Genomic DNA, 15,920 nt, shown 5'->3' on the forward strand with positions numbered 1-15,920 from the left:
TGGGATTTGGGGTGGTGTGCCAATCTCAGAACAAATCCACTCAATGGATTAATGATGAGGGCAGGTGTACAGATAATGTAAATGTTGTTAAGACTCAGGTGGTGTAAAAATAAAGGAGGAGACGACATACATATACTTACTTTTGTTCTGTAATGTTTTACAACATAATATTTTGGGGTAACTCATCAAGTGAAGCTTAAGTGTTCAAATTCTGACAGTGTGTAATAAGAATTATTTGTGGTGTGAATCTAAGAATGTCATGTTTAAAATTTTTTCCAGTATATTTATTTCTTAATAAAATATATCATAAATAATAAATCTCTCTGTTCTCAATCAATACTAGGAATAAAACTAATCTACATAAAGGCTACAAATCCTAACCTCCATTAGGGAACACTTATTTTCCAACACCAACAAGGAAATGTTTATCGTTACTAAACTACAGTTTGAGAGAGGCCCATAGGATATATGAGTGATCAACTGTAACAATTCCAATTTATTGGAACCACCAATTTATGCATGTATCATTAATACAGTAATATCACATTACGATTTCTCTATAATGTGTGTCTTCTTCACAACTTCAGTGCATGTTTTAAAGGTACTTGGCAACAATAGTGTTTTAATTACCTGATACACTTTAGTAACATATTTTTGACAATTTTGGTATTAATTTGTAAATGAAAATATGTTTCAAATGTAAGACAGTATTGTGGAATTGATACACCGCAATCCAGTGCTGTTTTCCTTTGTTACTATCCTCTAGCACATTACTCTAATTAGTGTCCATCCTTTTTCTCGTCTTTGCTGTGTTTTATCTGTAATGGTGAGTAGCAATCTATCCTTTCCCTAATACTGTCAGTATTCCATCTTGGATTTTCTATTGTTTAAAATTTGACGTATTTCACATCATTAGCATATTAGTTCTTTTGTAAATATGTATTGTGTGTTTTTGTTTCTCTGACATGATCCACAAACCTGAGGATATCCATGCTTTAGACCTATCAAACAAACAGTGTGTCCAGTCTAATCTGATCAATAATATGGTAAAACAGAACTTAAATGGCAACTAAAATAAAGTTGTTGTTGAATATGCATATTAGGGGACCAGAAATATCTTAACATAACATGGATAGCAACTGAAGGGAGTACATGTTGCCTTGGTAAAAAGGCAGAGTTTAGTTGGAAGCAGTTTCCAGTTCATGTCTGGCATTATGCATAAATGACACAGGCAGCATGAATGAATGTCTTCCCAAGTTGCAAACAATGTTTGCCGAAGTGTTTGTACAAACATAAACAATAATATAGCAAATAGAAGACAGAATAATGCAGACTAAGCATTTTCCTCCTACTCCTATACTTCTTCTTCTTCTAATAAAGTCCTCAATACCACATTCTGTTATTTTTAGTACAAATCTTTGTAAGGTAGCATTCAAAATTTTAAAGTACAAAGCAATTAATATGAACCAAAATTTTATTGCTTCATATTCTGGACAACATCTAGTTAAATAAGTTATATTTTTATTATAAAATAAGGGAGGGAATCAAACTGTTAAAGCAAAGTGTATCTAACATCTGTGTGTACACAATAAAATCACGAATAAAAGCTACAAATTTCAGAAAGTATAGATAGAGAAATTGCATGTTTCACAGGAGCAATTTTGGTGCCAATTGTTACAAACATAAAACACATTACTAAAATTTTACCCAGTAGTGGCAGAAATTCTTCATTTGGGAACACGAGAAACTAAAGTATGCAGAAGATAAGAGAAAATAGTCCACAGAAAGACATTTCCCAATATCCAGAACATTTTTGCAATGACTGATGGATGCTCTCCAATTATCAGGTGCTTTCTCACACATCTCCCTTCACATCATTTTTTCTTTTATTTCCTATTTTCATCTAAAGAAGGCATTTTTGGTAATGAAACCTCCAGTTTCAGTAAACGTAGTGGTGTTCCTGCTGAAACTAATTCCATTTCTTGTTTTACTGAGTTTTCTCGGTGTTAATGTTTTATGGCAATTTCATTATTACTGTAGAAGGACTGGAATTATATCTTCATTCTTGTCCTTGTGGGAAGAGATATAGTTCTGCACTCTGTATCCTTGTAAGATCGTTAGGATCTATATTTTCTGAACACATCGGACACAGTTCGCCTGACTGAACAATCCTGTAAACAATGGAACACCATTTTCACTTTTCAAAAAAAATTAATTTAATTTGCTTCACAAATAATTATATATATATATATATATCAGGAAAGACGAAAGGATGTGGGTTTTAAGGGAGAGGGTAAGGAGTCATTCCAGTCCCGGGAGCGGAAAGACTTACCTTAAGGGGGAAAAAGGACGGGTATACACTCGCACACACACACACATATATACAGACACAAGCAGACATATTTAAAGACAAAGAGTTTGGGCAGAGATGTCAGTCGAGGCAGAAGTGCAGAGGCAAAGATGTTGTTGAATGACAGGTGAGGTATGAGTGGCGGCAACTTGAAATTAGCGGAGATTGAGGCCTGGTGGATAACGGGAAGAGAGGATATATTGAAGAGCAAGTTCCCATCTCCGGAGTTCGGATAGGTTGGTGTTAGTAGGAAGTATCCAGATAACCCGGACGGTGTAACACTGCGCCAAGATGTGCTGGTCGTGCACCAAGGCATGTTTAGCCACAGGGTGATCCTCATTACCAACAAACACTGTCTGCCTGTGTCCATTCATGCAAATGGACAGTTTGTTGCTGGTCATTCCCACATAGAATGCATCACAGTGTAGGCAGGTCAGTTGGTAGATCACGTGGGGGCTTTCACACGTGGCTCTGCCTTTGATTGTGTACACCTTCCGGGTTACAGGACTGGAGTAGGTGGTGGTGGGAGGGTGCATGGGACAGGTTTTACACTGGGGGCAGTTACAAGGGTAGGAGCCAGAGGGTAGGGAAGGTGGTTTGGGGATTTCATAGGGATGAACTAAGAGGTTACGAAGGTTAGGTGGATGGCGGAAAGACACTCTTGGTGGAGTGGGGAGGATTTCATGAAGGATGGATCTCATTTCAGGGCAGGATTTGAGGAAGTCGTATCCCTGCTGGAGAGCCACATTCAGAATCTGATCCAGTCCCGGAAAGTATCCTGTCACAAGTGGGGCACTTCTGTGGTTCTTCTGTGGGAGGTTCTGGGTTTGAGAGGATGAGGAAGTGGCTCTGGTTATTTGCTTCTGTACCAGGTCGGGAGGGTAGTTGCGGGATGCGAAAGCTGTTGTCAGGTTGTTGGTGTAATGCTTCAGGGATTCCGGACTGGAGCAGATTCGTTTGCCACGAAGACCTAGGCTGTAGGGAAGGGACCGTTTGATGTGGAATGGGTGGCAGCTGTCGTAATGGAGGTACTGTTGCTTGTTGGTGGGTTTGATGTGGACGGACGTGTGAAGCTGGCCATTGGACAGGTGAAGGTCAACATCAAGGAAAGTGGCATGGGATTTGGAGTAGGACCAGGTGAATCTGATGGAACCAAAGGAGTTGAGGTTGGAGAGGAAATTCTGGAGTTCTTCTTCACTGTGAGTCCAGATCATGAAGATGTCATCAATAAATCTGTACCAAACTTTGGGTTGGCAGGCCTGGGTAACCAAGAAGGCTTCCTCTAAGCGACCCATGAATAGGTTGGCGTACGAGGGGGCCATCCTGGTACCCATGGCTGTTCCCTTTAATTGTTGGTATGTCTGGTTTTCAAAAGTGAAGAAGTTGTGGGTCAGGATGAAGCTGGCTAAGGTAATGAGGAAAGAGGTTTTAGGTAGGGTGGCAGGTGAACGGCGTGAAAGGAAGTGCTCCATCGCAGCGAGGCCCTGGACGTGCGGGATATTTGTGTATAAGGAAGTGGCATCAATGGTTACAAGGATGGTTTCTGGGGGTAACGGATTGGGTAAGGATTCCAGGCGTTCGAGAAAGTGGTTGGTGTCTTTGATGAAGGATGGGAGACTACATGTAATGGGTTGAAGGTGTTGATCTACGTAGGCAGAGATACGTTCTGTGGGGGCTTGGTAACCAGCTACAATGGGGCGGCCGGGATGATTGGGTTTGTGAATTTTAGGAAGAAGGTAGAAGGTAGGGGTGCGGGGTATCGGTGGGGTCAGGAGGTTGATGGAGTCAGGTGAAAGGTTTTGTAGGGGGCCTAAGGTTCTGAGGATTCCTTGAAGCTCTGCCTGGACATCAGGAATGGGATTACCTTGGCAAACTTTGTATGTGGTGTTGTCTGAAAGCTGACGCAGTCCCTCAGCCACATACTCCCGACGATCAAGTACCACGGTCGTGGAACCCTTGTCCGCCGGAAGAATGACAATGGACCGGTCAGCCTTCAGATCACGGATAGCCTGGGCTTCAGCAGTGGTGATGTTTGGAGTAGGATTAAGGTTTTTTAAGAAGGACTGAGAGGCAAGGCTGGAAGTCAGGAATTCCTGGAAGGTTTGGAGAGGGTGATTTTGAGGAAGAGGAGGTGGGTCCCGCTGTGACGGAGGACGGAACTGTTCCAGGCAGGGTTCAATTTGGATAGTGTCTTGGGGAGTTGGATCATTAGGGGTAGGATTAGGATCATTTTTCTTCATGGCAAAGTGATACTTCCAGCAGAGAGTACGAGTGTAGGACAGTAAATCTTTGACGAGGGCTGTTTGGTTGAATCTGGGAGTGGGGCTGAAGGTGAGGCCTTTGGATAGGACAGAGGTTTCAGATTGGGAGAGAGGTTTGGAGGAAAGGTTAACTACTGAATTAGGGTGTTGTGGTGCCAGATCGTGTTGATCGGAATTTTGAGGTTTTGGAGGGAGTGGAGCTGGAAGTGGGAGATTGAGTAGATGGGAGAGACTGGGTTTGTGTGCAATGAGAGGTGGTTGAAGTTTGCTGGAAAGGTTGTGAAGGGTGAGTGAGTTGCCTTTCCGGAGGTGGGAAACCAGGAGATTGGATAGTTTTTATCAGACTCGGTAAACTGAAAGAAAATTATGGAATAAGTGTTAGAATGATACTATCTACCAGTACCTGTAGTTCACTTTAAATTATTAAAATTAGTACTTTTACTCATCTACCCACTTACTCTTGCCAATTTTATTGTGTTTTACATCCAAGATGATAAATGTAATTTATTAAGCAGTGAGAAAGATGAAGAAAAACCTTGATAAATATGAAGAGTGTAGCTACCAAATTCATTCATTAATACTAGTTATAAACATTTTCCGGTGTCATGAAATCTGTAGGGAGCAGCTGGCTATTGCTATTCCACAGACACAATTACCAATGAGCAGAGATTTATTACAGACAACCTTCAGTTAATTTAAACAATAAGATTATCGAAAAGATGAGTGAGGGGAAATAAAATTAATTTCGCCATGAGTACAGGTGATGCTTGTATTTGCTTCATTAGACTCTATTAATGCTAAATTATGGAGTAAACAAAATAACACAATTTAAATGAAACTTCACACCAGGCTATCTCTGGATAAGAAATGTTGAAGTATTCACGATGGACTTCAAACCAACCTCTATGAGCAGTGCAAGTGGGAGGTCATACAGAACTGGAATTCCAGACAATGTTTTCCAAGTACTACACATTATAGCATCACTAATGCTGCAATTGACGTGCTGTGGTGAGGCTACGACAGATGGACAATGTGGTACAGTGTAACAGTACGTAGCTTCATAGGTGAGCAACAGTCCATGCCAGCTCCAAAGACACAATGCCTGCAGGCCGATGCATATTGAAACAGTTTTGGGGAAACTCATCACTACAAGTGAACACAGTCTAACAACACTGCTGTGACAATAGTGTGTTAGTAGCATACAGGAGTCAGGAGGAAAGATGCAATAGTATTAGTGATTCTGAACAAAAAACTTCACGTGGACATATGCCCTATTGCGAACAGTTTCCGAGACACAACATATCACTTTTGTACATTTTTCTTTAATAACTCGAAAACTGCACACTCCAACAAAAACATGTCTCAGTACACAATTAAACTAAATTAAATTTGCTACAAAAAGGTCGTATTTATTTTTTGTCTAGGACTAACAGTTTGCACAAACATCGTCATCATCATCATCATCATCATCATCATCATCATCATAAGCAGCAGCAGCAAATTTTGCTGCTGGCCCTAAAAGATAAACTATTTGTGTGAACTGAGAACACCTTGGTCCACACCCAATTCTATGTTCACTTCTGCTAAACAATCACTGCTCGGCATAATGTACTGGGTTGTACCAGTCAGAACACACAACTCAGAAGGTACTCCACGTGACTGTATCTTTAGTTATCAGTTAACAATGTGGTTCAGAGTCAAATACTGCTAGACAATTTAGGAATAGGACTTGATCTAATCACCAATATATACTATTTGCAAGATTATCATGTTCCAAAATAAATAAATAAAGCTGTTTTCCACTCAAGTTATGTCGCCTGAATCTGCGTCAATTCTTTGAGAGAATTCCTCCAGGAATATCATATTCATCAAGCTTAGCATATGCCCTAGTATCCTTAAATAGATCTTATTACAAGCACACAGAATGATTGGCCAGTACTTCTTTCTTTGAGTAAGCAAGATTCCTGATAATGACTGTAATAACACTAAAATAGAAGATATTAATCCTAGCTTTGGAAACCAGTACATTGGTTCTTCAGGGTGGAACGAGAGAATGATTCGGGAACACTGCCAAGGATCAGACGGCGGGAGGGGACACATGGGAGAAATTCACATGTTAGGAGGCTGAGAGGAGGCAAACAGGAAGGAAAATGCAAGAGAGAGAGTAAGATGTACATTGATAACAACTGCGTTTGATAGTAGGGACAGAGTGAGAAGTAAACATAAGAAAACAAAGAAAAAAAGGAGGAAAAGAAAGAGAGTGTGGCATGAATCATACAATCAAAAAATTAAACAATGGAAAATCCTTGATAGAATGTGACAATTTGCTGCTCACCATATAGAGGAGATGCAGAGTTGCAGATAGGCACAACAAAAGACTGTCACAAAATAAGCTTTTGGCCAACATGGCCTTTATTGGGAAAGTACTCAACAAACAAACAAACAAACAAACTCACTCAAACACACACACACACACACACACACACACACACACACACACACAACCATTGTCTCTGGCATTGAAGCCAGGCTACAAGCATTAGCGCATGATGGGAGAGGCCAGGTGGAGGTAAAGAGGAGGCTGGAGTGGGGAGAGGGAGGGATAGTAGATATGAATCAGCATTTTTAAATACGCAACTTGTTAATTCAAATATCTGCCAGTTGTCTTCAGTTTCTAAAACTGACTGATGTACAATAAACTGGACGGAAAATACTGATCTGTTTGAGTTTACCTAGCACCACAGCTTTCTCTGTATATTCTAATAGATGTTTTGTCATAAGGGAAAAAATGTGAATATGGTAATGGAATGCCCTAAGTGGAATATAAAACAAAATCAACCAATGGAAAATCCAGGGTGGAATGATGACAATATTATGACAAGGATAGTTGCTATTCACCATATAGCAGAGATGCTGAGTCACAGACAGGCACAACAAACAGACTGTCAAAGAAAGCTTTGGGCCAAACAGGTCTGTTTGACAGTCTCATTTTCTAGATAATTAACCTAAAATGGGTTTCTTCTACTATAAACCCATGCTGATGTACAATTGCTGACTAATGGATAGTGTGCCAATGTTGTTGTGGTCTTCACTCCGACGACTGGTTCGATGCAAGCTCTCCGTGCTAGTCTACATTGTGCAAGTCTCAGCATGTCTATGATCAGCACCCACTTGAAGCTGCTTACCGTAGTCAAGCCTCAGTCTCCTTCCACAATTTTTTAACCCCACATTTCCATCCATGAGCAAACTGATTATTCTTTGCTGTCTCAAAATAAGTCTATCAACCAATCCGTCCTGTCACTCCAATTGTGCCACACATTTCTTTTGCTAAACAGGAACTGGATATACATCCCAATCTGAGGTACCATGGGAATTGTGTCAGGACACAAAGTCTGGCTTCGAATTATCACTTCATCCAATTTGAACTCAGAATAGTAATAAATCATACAAAATATGAAGGAAAAAGACACCTACGTTGTCGTTTTTTTTGTAATTTTTTTCCATTTTTAAGGTTTTTAAAATTTCCCTTAACCAATAAAATTACAAAACGTCAGAATATACAACATTTTTTTGTTTTTTGGAAACTATGTGGTAACAATATGGACTGGTTTTATGAACTGTCAGTTTGTAAAAGGAATATAAACGACCATGCAAAAAAATTGTCAAATTGTTTAAATGCCCAGCTATCATAGTTAAAACTAACTGTGATGAAGAAAACATATAAGTAGATTTTCACAGGACATATAATGGTTAGTTTTTGGTAAGAGTTGGTGAAAGAGCACATACAACTGACCATTTTAAAAACTCTCTAATTGTAAATCAATTAAACATATTCGAATGTCTGACGTTGACCTTCTTTAATTAGTTAGTTAATTAGTTTCATGTTCCATGGATCATGTTGCACAATAAATCCCAATGATGTGGAATGCGTCATTATACATCCACATCACAAATTAATTTGTAAATATAGTTACACGCTGAACAGCATGTTACTGTAAACAAAACCTCGATTCACTCAAACAATATGGGTGAATCGGTTAGGGATTATTAGTATACAAAATATAGAGAGAGCTCTGCAGTTGCTGTATCTGTGAGGATAGTAGTTTCTATGACATTGTTTCACACAGTTTTAATTGGCAAATGGGTAGCAATACAAATTTTCGGACAATTCTGACTGCATAGTAGTATTCTAACCATAAGCCATTAAGGCATAAGTACGTCTTCCCTAGCCTAAAAATTTGCTGTTAGAGCCAACTTTGAGGAAGAGAACAAAACAGCACATTGTTGTGTGTACAATTTATGTTTTGTTAAGGAGAAACATTAAATATGGGAGAAACAATCTGTCTAATCATTTAAATGCCCTTCTATTGTTGTTAAAACTGACTGAGAGAAAGAAAACAAAACCACACATTTACACAGCACAGCACATTTTCTTCTTTGCAGTAAATTTTAACAGAAAACTCGTACATTGCTGTTTAAAAAAAAATTATAGTCTATGTCCATCTGAATTTTTATTAGAGTATCATGTAAAAATTCCAAGTAAATTGGTTAAAAATTTTCTAGACTTTTGCTGATAACATTTCCTTTTATATATTACCAGCTGTCAGATACTTCCAACTACAAACATTACCACAGTGACCCAATTCCAGTAATGCAGCAGGATATGCAGTCACTACTCAAATCCTTAGGCCCATCCCATAAACTCTACCAGCAGTCCATCTCTCTGCTCACTCCTACTGGCCCCACACTCCTACCTTCTAAATGCATCCTAAAGTCCATAAACCTAACCACCCAGGATGCCACATTGTGGACAGTTACTATGACCCCACTGAGAGAATCTCTGCTCTCGTAGACCAATACCTTCAATCTATTATCCAGAACCTTCCCTCCTATATAAAAGATACCAACCATTTCCTCCACCAACTCTCCATAGTTCTTGTCCCTTTACCACATGGTGCCCTGCTCATCACTATTGATGTCATCTCCCTGTACACTAACATTCCTAATGCCCATAGCCTTACCACTATTGAACACTAACTTTCCCAACACCCGACGGATTCCAATCCAACAACCTCCTTCCTAATTGCCATGACCAACTATATCCTCACTGACAATTACTTCTCTTTGAAGGCATTACCTACAAACAAATCTGGGTACGACTATGCGTATATGGGTACCTGCATGGCACCATCCTATGCCAACCTATACATGAGCAACCTAGAGGAATCCTTTCTAAACACCCAGTATCCTAAACTCCTCACCTGGTTCGGATTCACTGATTACATCTTTGCTATCTGGATCGAAGCTGAGGACACCCAATCCACATTCCTCCAGAACCCCAACAACTTCTCTGCCATTTGCTTCACATCGTCCTACTCAACCCAACAAGCCACCTTCTTAGATGTTGACCTCCACTCAAAGATGGCTACATCAGTACCTCTGTCCATATCAAACCTACTAACCACTACCAATACCTTCATTTTTTACAGCAGCCACTCGTTCCATGCAAAGAAGTCCCTTCTGTACAACTTAGCCACCCATGGTCATCGCATCTGCAGTGACGAGCAGTCCCTCTCGAAATATACTGAGGGTCTAATGGAAGCCTTCAATTACCATAATTATCCTCACAACCTTGTACAAAAACAAATTTCTCGTGCCTTATCTTTCCAGTCTCCCACCGCCTCCCAAAGTCCCACCATAGAGGAGCATTCCCCTCGCAACTCAGTACCACCCAGGACTGGAGCAACCGAATTACTTTCTCCGCCAGGGTTTTGATTAACTCTTGTTGTGGCCTGAAATGAGAAATGTTCTGGCCACTTTTCTTCTCACGTCTCCCACAGTGGTATTCCACCATTCACCGAACCTACACAATGTACTCGTCCATACTTACACAACCCTGCTCTCAATTACTTACCTCATGACTCATATCCCTCTAATAGACCTAGATGCAAGACCTGTTCCATACATCCTCCCACCACCTCCTACTCCAGTCCGTTCACTAACATCACCTATTTGTGTGGTCTACAAACTTAGCTGTAATCACTGTGCTGAATTCTATGTAGGCATGACAACCAACAAGCTGTCTGTCCGCATGAATGGCCACTGTGGCCAAGAAACTAGTGGATCACCCTGTTGCTGAACACACTGCTGAACATGATATCCTTCACTTCAATGACTGCTTCACAGCCTGTGCCATATGGATCCTTCCACCAACACCAGCTTTTGGGAACTTTCCTTGTGATACATCCCACCTTTCCATAACCTTCGTGGCCTCAACCTTAGTTATTCACTTTCCTCCCCCCCCCCCCCCCCCCCCCCCACTCCCGGTCACTTCTCCACCTCTCCCCTGCCTGCCGTCTAACGTGCAGCACTTCACTGTCCATCACTCCCACCATACTATCACTCCTCCTCCCCGCCCCAGCCTCATCCTTACCCCCATCCAGTCGCCACTCCCATCATGCACTGGTGCTGCTGCTCACAGTGTGGTTTCAGTTGCCCGAGGCTGCAGTCGTGAGTTGCATTTGTGTGTGTGTGTGTGTGTGTTTTGTTGACAAAGGCCTTAATGGCCAAAAGCTATAATTGTGAGTGTCTTTCTGTTGTGCCTATCTGTGACTCAGCATCTCCGGTATATGATCAGTGGTAACTTTCCTTCTCATAATATTTGTCATTCTTAAATTTATATTGATTGTATTTTGGTAGCTGCAGCTGCCCTGTGCAAAATAACAACTTATTTAGATATTACTGTTTCTAAGTCATATATTTACACGCAATTTACAGTTAGGAACACTCACTTTTATTCTATTAAAGAAAAAAATTCACTTGAAAAAATTACAGAGAGACACTATGACCAGCCAATATACTTACCTTCAGGTGATACAAAGACTTTTATATTAAATAACAAATCTATCCAAAGAATCAATGTTAAAACTGAATGTAATACAAGTAACAATATAACATCAACAACTTCAAAAATAAAAGCAAAAGCTTACAATCAATCAGGAATATACAAGCTTAACTGCAGTTCATGACCAAAGACATGAATAGGATAAACAGAAGACATTTCCATACAAAATTCTATGAGCACATGGATCTTCCTCACTTAAGAAACCTAAACAGATCCAGCTTACATGTTACTGAAGACTATTGCGACTGCGCTTGCATATCAGTAAAATAAAATGAAATTAAATTTGTATATGGCATTATTGGTCAGGAGGCCCTGCATGGAATGTTCAGGAGCTTTGTGGAAGTACTCATTTGATGACATTTCGACAATTTGAACATCAATGATGATAAAATGCTTATGAGGACAAAAACACACACACACACACACACACACACACACACACACACACACACACACACACCACACCACACACAGTGACGAGTAGAAATATACGAACTGGCTGGCAATCAAACTAGATGCCCCATAGTTAAGAGTCTACAATGCTAACCACAAGACTAGAAATGGCTCAGCCAAACCACTTCGCAGTTTAGAGCTACAAGGTGCATGACGCTTGAGCAGGTAAAATGCAATGCCTTGTGATTGATATTAATATAGAAGTATGAATTAACACATCGAGGACTGTATACGCACTATATTCATTACATTGAATCGTCTTATGTAGAACATATCGAAGAATAAACCATTTTCACAAATAGCTTTCTCAGAGAGGCATTATTGTTCCATGTTTAGTGTTACATCCTTCAAATCAATAAACATGTTGTACCACACAGTTTCTGAAGTAGCCTATGTTCTTCCTCAGCATCCAAGCTATCTCTATACCAAATTCCATCAAAATCGATTCGGTGGTTTAATTGTGAAAACATAACAGACAGAGTTGGTTTTCCATTTGATATTAGCACGGACAGAAATAAACGGACATGCATAGCAAAAAGCCAACAAAAATTGTACTTGGCTCATAAAGGTGGTAGAGTCTTGTTGAAAAAATAGAAATTTACTGCAATAAGTGCACATTCCCAAGTGATCTACTAAATGACCAAACAAAGCTTGAAACATGGTATGTTTAATTTAACCATAACATGCTTAACCCACCCCTAATTATCTCATTTTGTAACCACAGAATTGTGATTGCATTTTAAGTGTACATGTATTTGTCAACTTTTATTTTGGTAAAGGATTTCATATTCTTATTGTAACAGATATAATTTTTCCCACCATGAATACTGTGTAGTAACTATTTCCACTTAAAGGTAATGTCAGGAGATATCATGATTTGAAGATGTCATAAATTCATTACTATCCAAGAAACTTAAGAACAAACAACCTAGTCAGTTTTGTAAACTGATTCTTCCTGACTTACGGAAAGTAAATACATTAATGGAAATTCCTGGTTGGAGCAATACATAAAATATGAGAAAGGTAACCCACTCACCTACAGCAGACTGACGTGTAGAGCATAGAAACATATAGCAGATATCACTATCACACTAGCTTTTGAGCTCTTGCCCTTTTTCTAGTAAAAAATACACACACATCCACACAGAGACCCAAATACACAGTCCTGTGGCCACGGTGAGTGATCATTATTGATTACTGATTACTGAAATCAGTTGTCTGGACTGAAGGAGGTGGGGAGGGAGTAGGGAACGATGCAAGGAGGAGCTGGTGGATAAGAGGCCAATCTTTCAACAGATGACTCAACAGCTGCACAAGAACATGAAAGAGTACAGGGGGTAGAGCAGAAAAGATATATAGAAAGAGGACAAAGAGGGAAGACAGGAAGCAGTGGGAAGGAGAGGAAGGTGGAGATGAAGGAGGAGACAAGGAGCAAAGAGAAAAAGGCAGAGGGATGGAAAAGGGCCACTGCCGTGTGTGTGTGTGTGTGTGTGTGTGTGTGTGTGTGTGTGTGTGTGTGTACTTCTGCTCGAGAAAGAGCAAGAGCTCAAAAGCCAGTGTAAATACTGTTTTCTGTTGTGTGATTCTATGCACTACACATCATTGAGCTATAGGTGAGTCGTTGCCTTTCTTTATTTTATGTAAATAAATAAATAAATTTTAATTATCATTTTATACCATTAATCCAGTAGGTTATTGGTTCATTTGTTCTCCACCAGTATGAAAACGCAAAGTCTGCCTGTAAAATACACTCCTGGAAATGGAAAAAAGAACACATTGACACCGGTGTGTCAGACCCACCATACTTGCTCCGGACACTGTGAGAGGGCTGTACAAGCAATGATCACACGCACGGCACAGCGGACACACCAGGAACCGCGGTGTTGGCCGTCGAATGGCGCTAGCTGCGCAGCATTTGTGCACCGCCGCCGTCAGTGTCAGCCAGTTTGCCGTGGCATACGGAGCTCCATCGCAGTCTTTAACACTGGTAGCATGCCGCGACAGCGTGGACGTGAACCGTATGTGCAGTTGACGGACTTTGAGCGAGGGCGTATAGTGGGCATGCGGGAGGCCGGGTGGACGTACCGCCGAATTGCTCAACACGTGGGGCGTGAGGTCTCCACAGTACATCGATGTTGTCGCCAGTGGTCGGCGGAAGGTGCACGTGCCCGTCGACCTGGGACCGGACCGCAGCGACACACGGATGCACGCCAAGACCGTAGGATCCTACGCAGTGCCGTAGGGGACCGCACCGCCACTTCCCAGCAAATTAGGGACACTGTTGCTCCTGGGGTATCGGCGAGGACCATTCACAACCGTCTCCATAAAGCTGGGCTACGGTCCCGCACACCGTTAGGCCGTCTTCCGCTCACGCCCCAACATCGTGCAGCCCGCCTCCAGTGGTGTCGCGACAGGTGTGAATGGAGGGACGAATGGAGACGTGTCGTCTTCAGCGATGAGAGTCGCTTCTGCCTTGGTGCCAATGATGGTCGTATGCGTGTTTGGCGCCGTGCAGGTGAGCACCACAATCAGGACTGGATACGACCGAGGCACACAGGCCAACACCCGGCATCATGGTGTGGGAAGCGATCTCCTACACTGGCCGTACACCACTGGTGATCGTCGAGGGGACACTGAATAGTGCACGGTACTTCCAAACCGTCATCGAACCCATCGTTCTACCATTCCTAGACCGGCAAGGGAACTTGCTGTTCCAACAGGACAATGCACGTCCGCATGTATCCCGTGCCACCCAACGTGCTCTAGAAGGTGTAAGTCAACTACCCTGGCCAGCAAGATCTCCGGATCTGTCCCCCATTGAGCATGTTTGGGACTGCATGAAGCGTCGTCTCACGCGGTCTGCACGTCCAGCACGAACGCTGGCCCAACTGAGGCGCCAGGTGGAAATGGCATGGCAAGCCGTTCCACAGGACTACATCCAGCATCTCTACGATCGTCTCCATGGGAGAATAGCAGCCTGCATTGCTGCGAAAGGTGGATATACACTGTACTTGTGCCAACATTGTGCATGCTCTGTTGCCTGTGTCTATGTGCCTGTGGTTCTGTCAGTGTGATCATGTGATGTATCTGACCCCAGGAATGTGTCAATAAAGTTTCCCCTTCCTGGGACAATGAATTCACGGTGTTCTTATTTCAATTTCCAGGAGTGTAATATAGAATTAGTCACAACAGTATTTACCTAGCCCATTACACAATGAATACGAATTATGTAGCTTCAGTTTCTCATTCACATAGTATTATGCTTGAAGGGTGTCAATATTGAGTCTACAACCACAACTGACTTCAGACATAATTTCCTAACATATATGAAAATTATAATTTGAGTTGAGGCTTAGTTTCAAGTCAGCCATATGGTGAATACTGTGCTATATCAGTGCACCAGCGACTCTAGAAGTGTGTGTTTTATGTATAAAAGTCTGAAATGAAGAACTACAAGAAAGAGAATCAAAATAACTATTCACACCAGTTGGCACTGGTGGTAGCAACTGTCCTCCATGACATAACAAGTGGCTTGGTGGGATTATTTTATATGATGTTATTGTGAGCTCCAAGAGCAAGCTGAGTGTTACGAATGGTTGGGGCAGGGAATTGATATGTGCCATGGTGAAAGTGTGGTGGACACAAGGCGGCAAATGACCAGCTGTTTAGTGGCTGTGGTCTTTTCCAGGTACTGGCTTGGCTGGAAGGGCCTGTAGGAGTGAGGAATGGAAGCCATGATGGACTAACAACTGAAATATTATGTTGAAAATACTAGATATTCACATAAACTGTTAAAATTACTTGCAACAGTGCTACAGAGAATCCAAAGACACTTTTCAAATTGACATCAGCTCTAGATTCCAAAAAAAATTATCACCAGAATTGTACCATTTATCGTTTAAGAATTATTATCATTTAAACATTTATTATTTATACCTCTGTTACAATTGTT

The 15,920-nt window shown here is 41.3% G+C and overlaps 1 protein-coding gene across 2 annotated transcripts in view; it reads right to left on the reverse strand.

Annotated features, from left to right (window-relative positions):
- Positions 1 to 387: 387 nt before the first annotated feature.
- The window catches only part of LOC126176861 (WD repeat-containing protein 19), a 355,977-nt gene continuing 340,444 nt past the window's right edge, over positions 388 to 15,920 (reverse strand). Inside the window, exon 25 of one of the 2 annotated variants that reach the window (XM_049924048.1) lies at positions 388 to 2,171. In XM_049924048.1, coding sequence (XP_049780005.1) covers positions 2,060 to 2,171 — 112 coding nt within the window. In that variant the 3' untranslated portion in view covers positions 388 to 2,059. The remainder of the gene's footprint in view (positions 2,172 to 15,920) is intronic. The other variant, XM_049924049.1, reaches the window with a different exon arrangement.

Source organism: Schistocerca cancellata, chromosome 3 (assembly GCF_023864275.1).
Source record: "Schistocerca cancellata isolate TAMUIC-IGC-003103 chromosome 3, iqSchCanc2.1, whole genome shotgun sequence".
In the NCBI taxonomy this organism is placed as follows: Eukaryota; Metazoa; Arthropoda; class Insecta; order Orthoptera; family Acrididae; genus Schistocerca; species Schistocerca cancellata.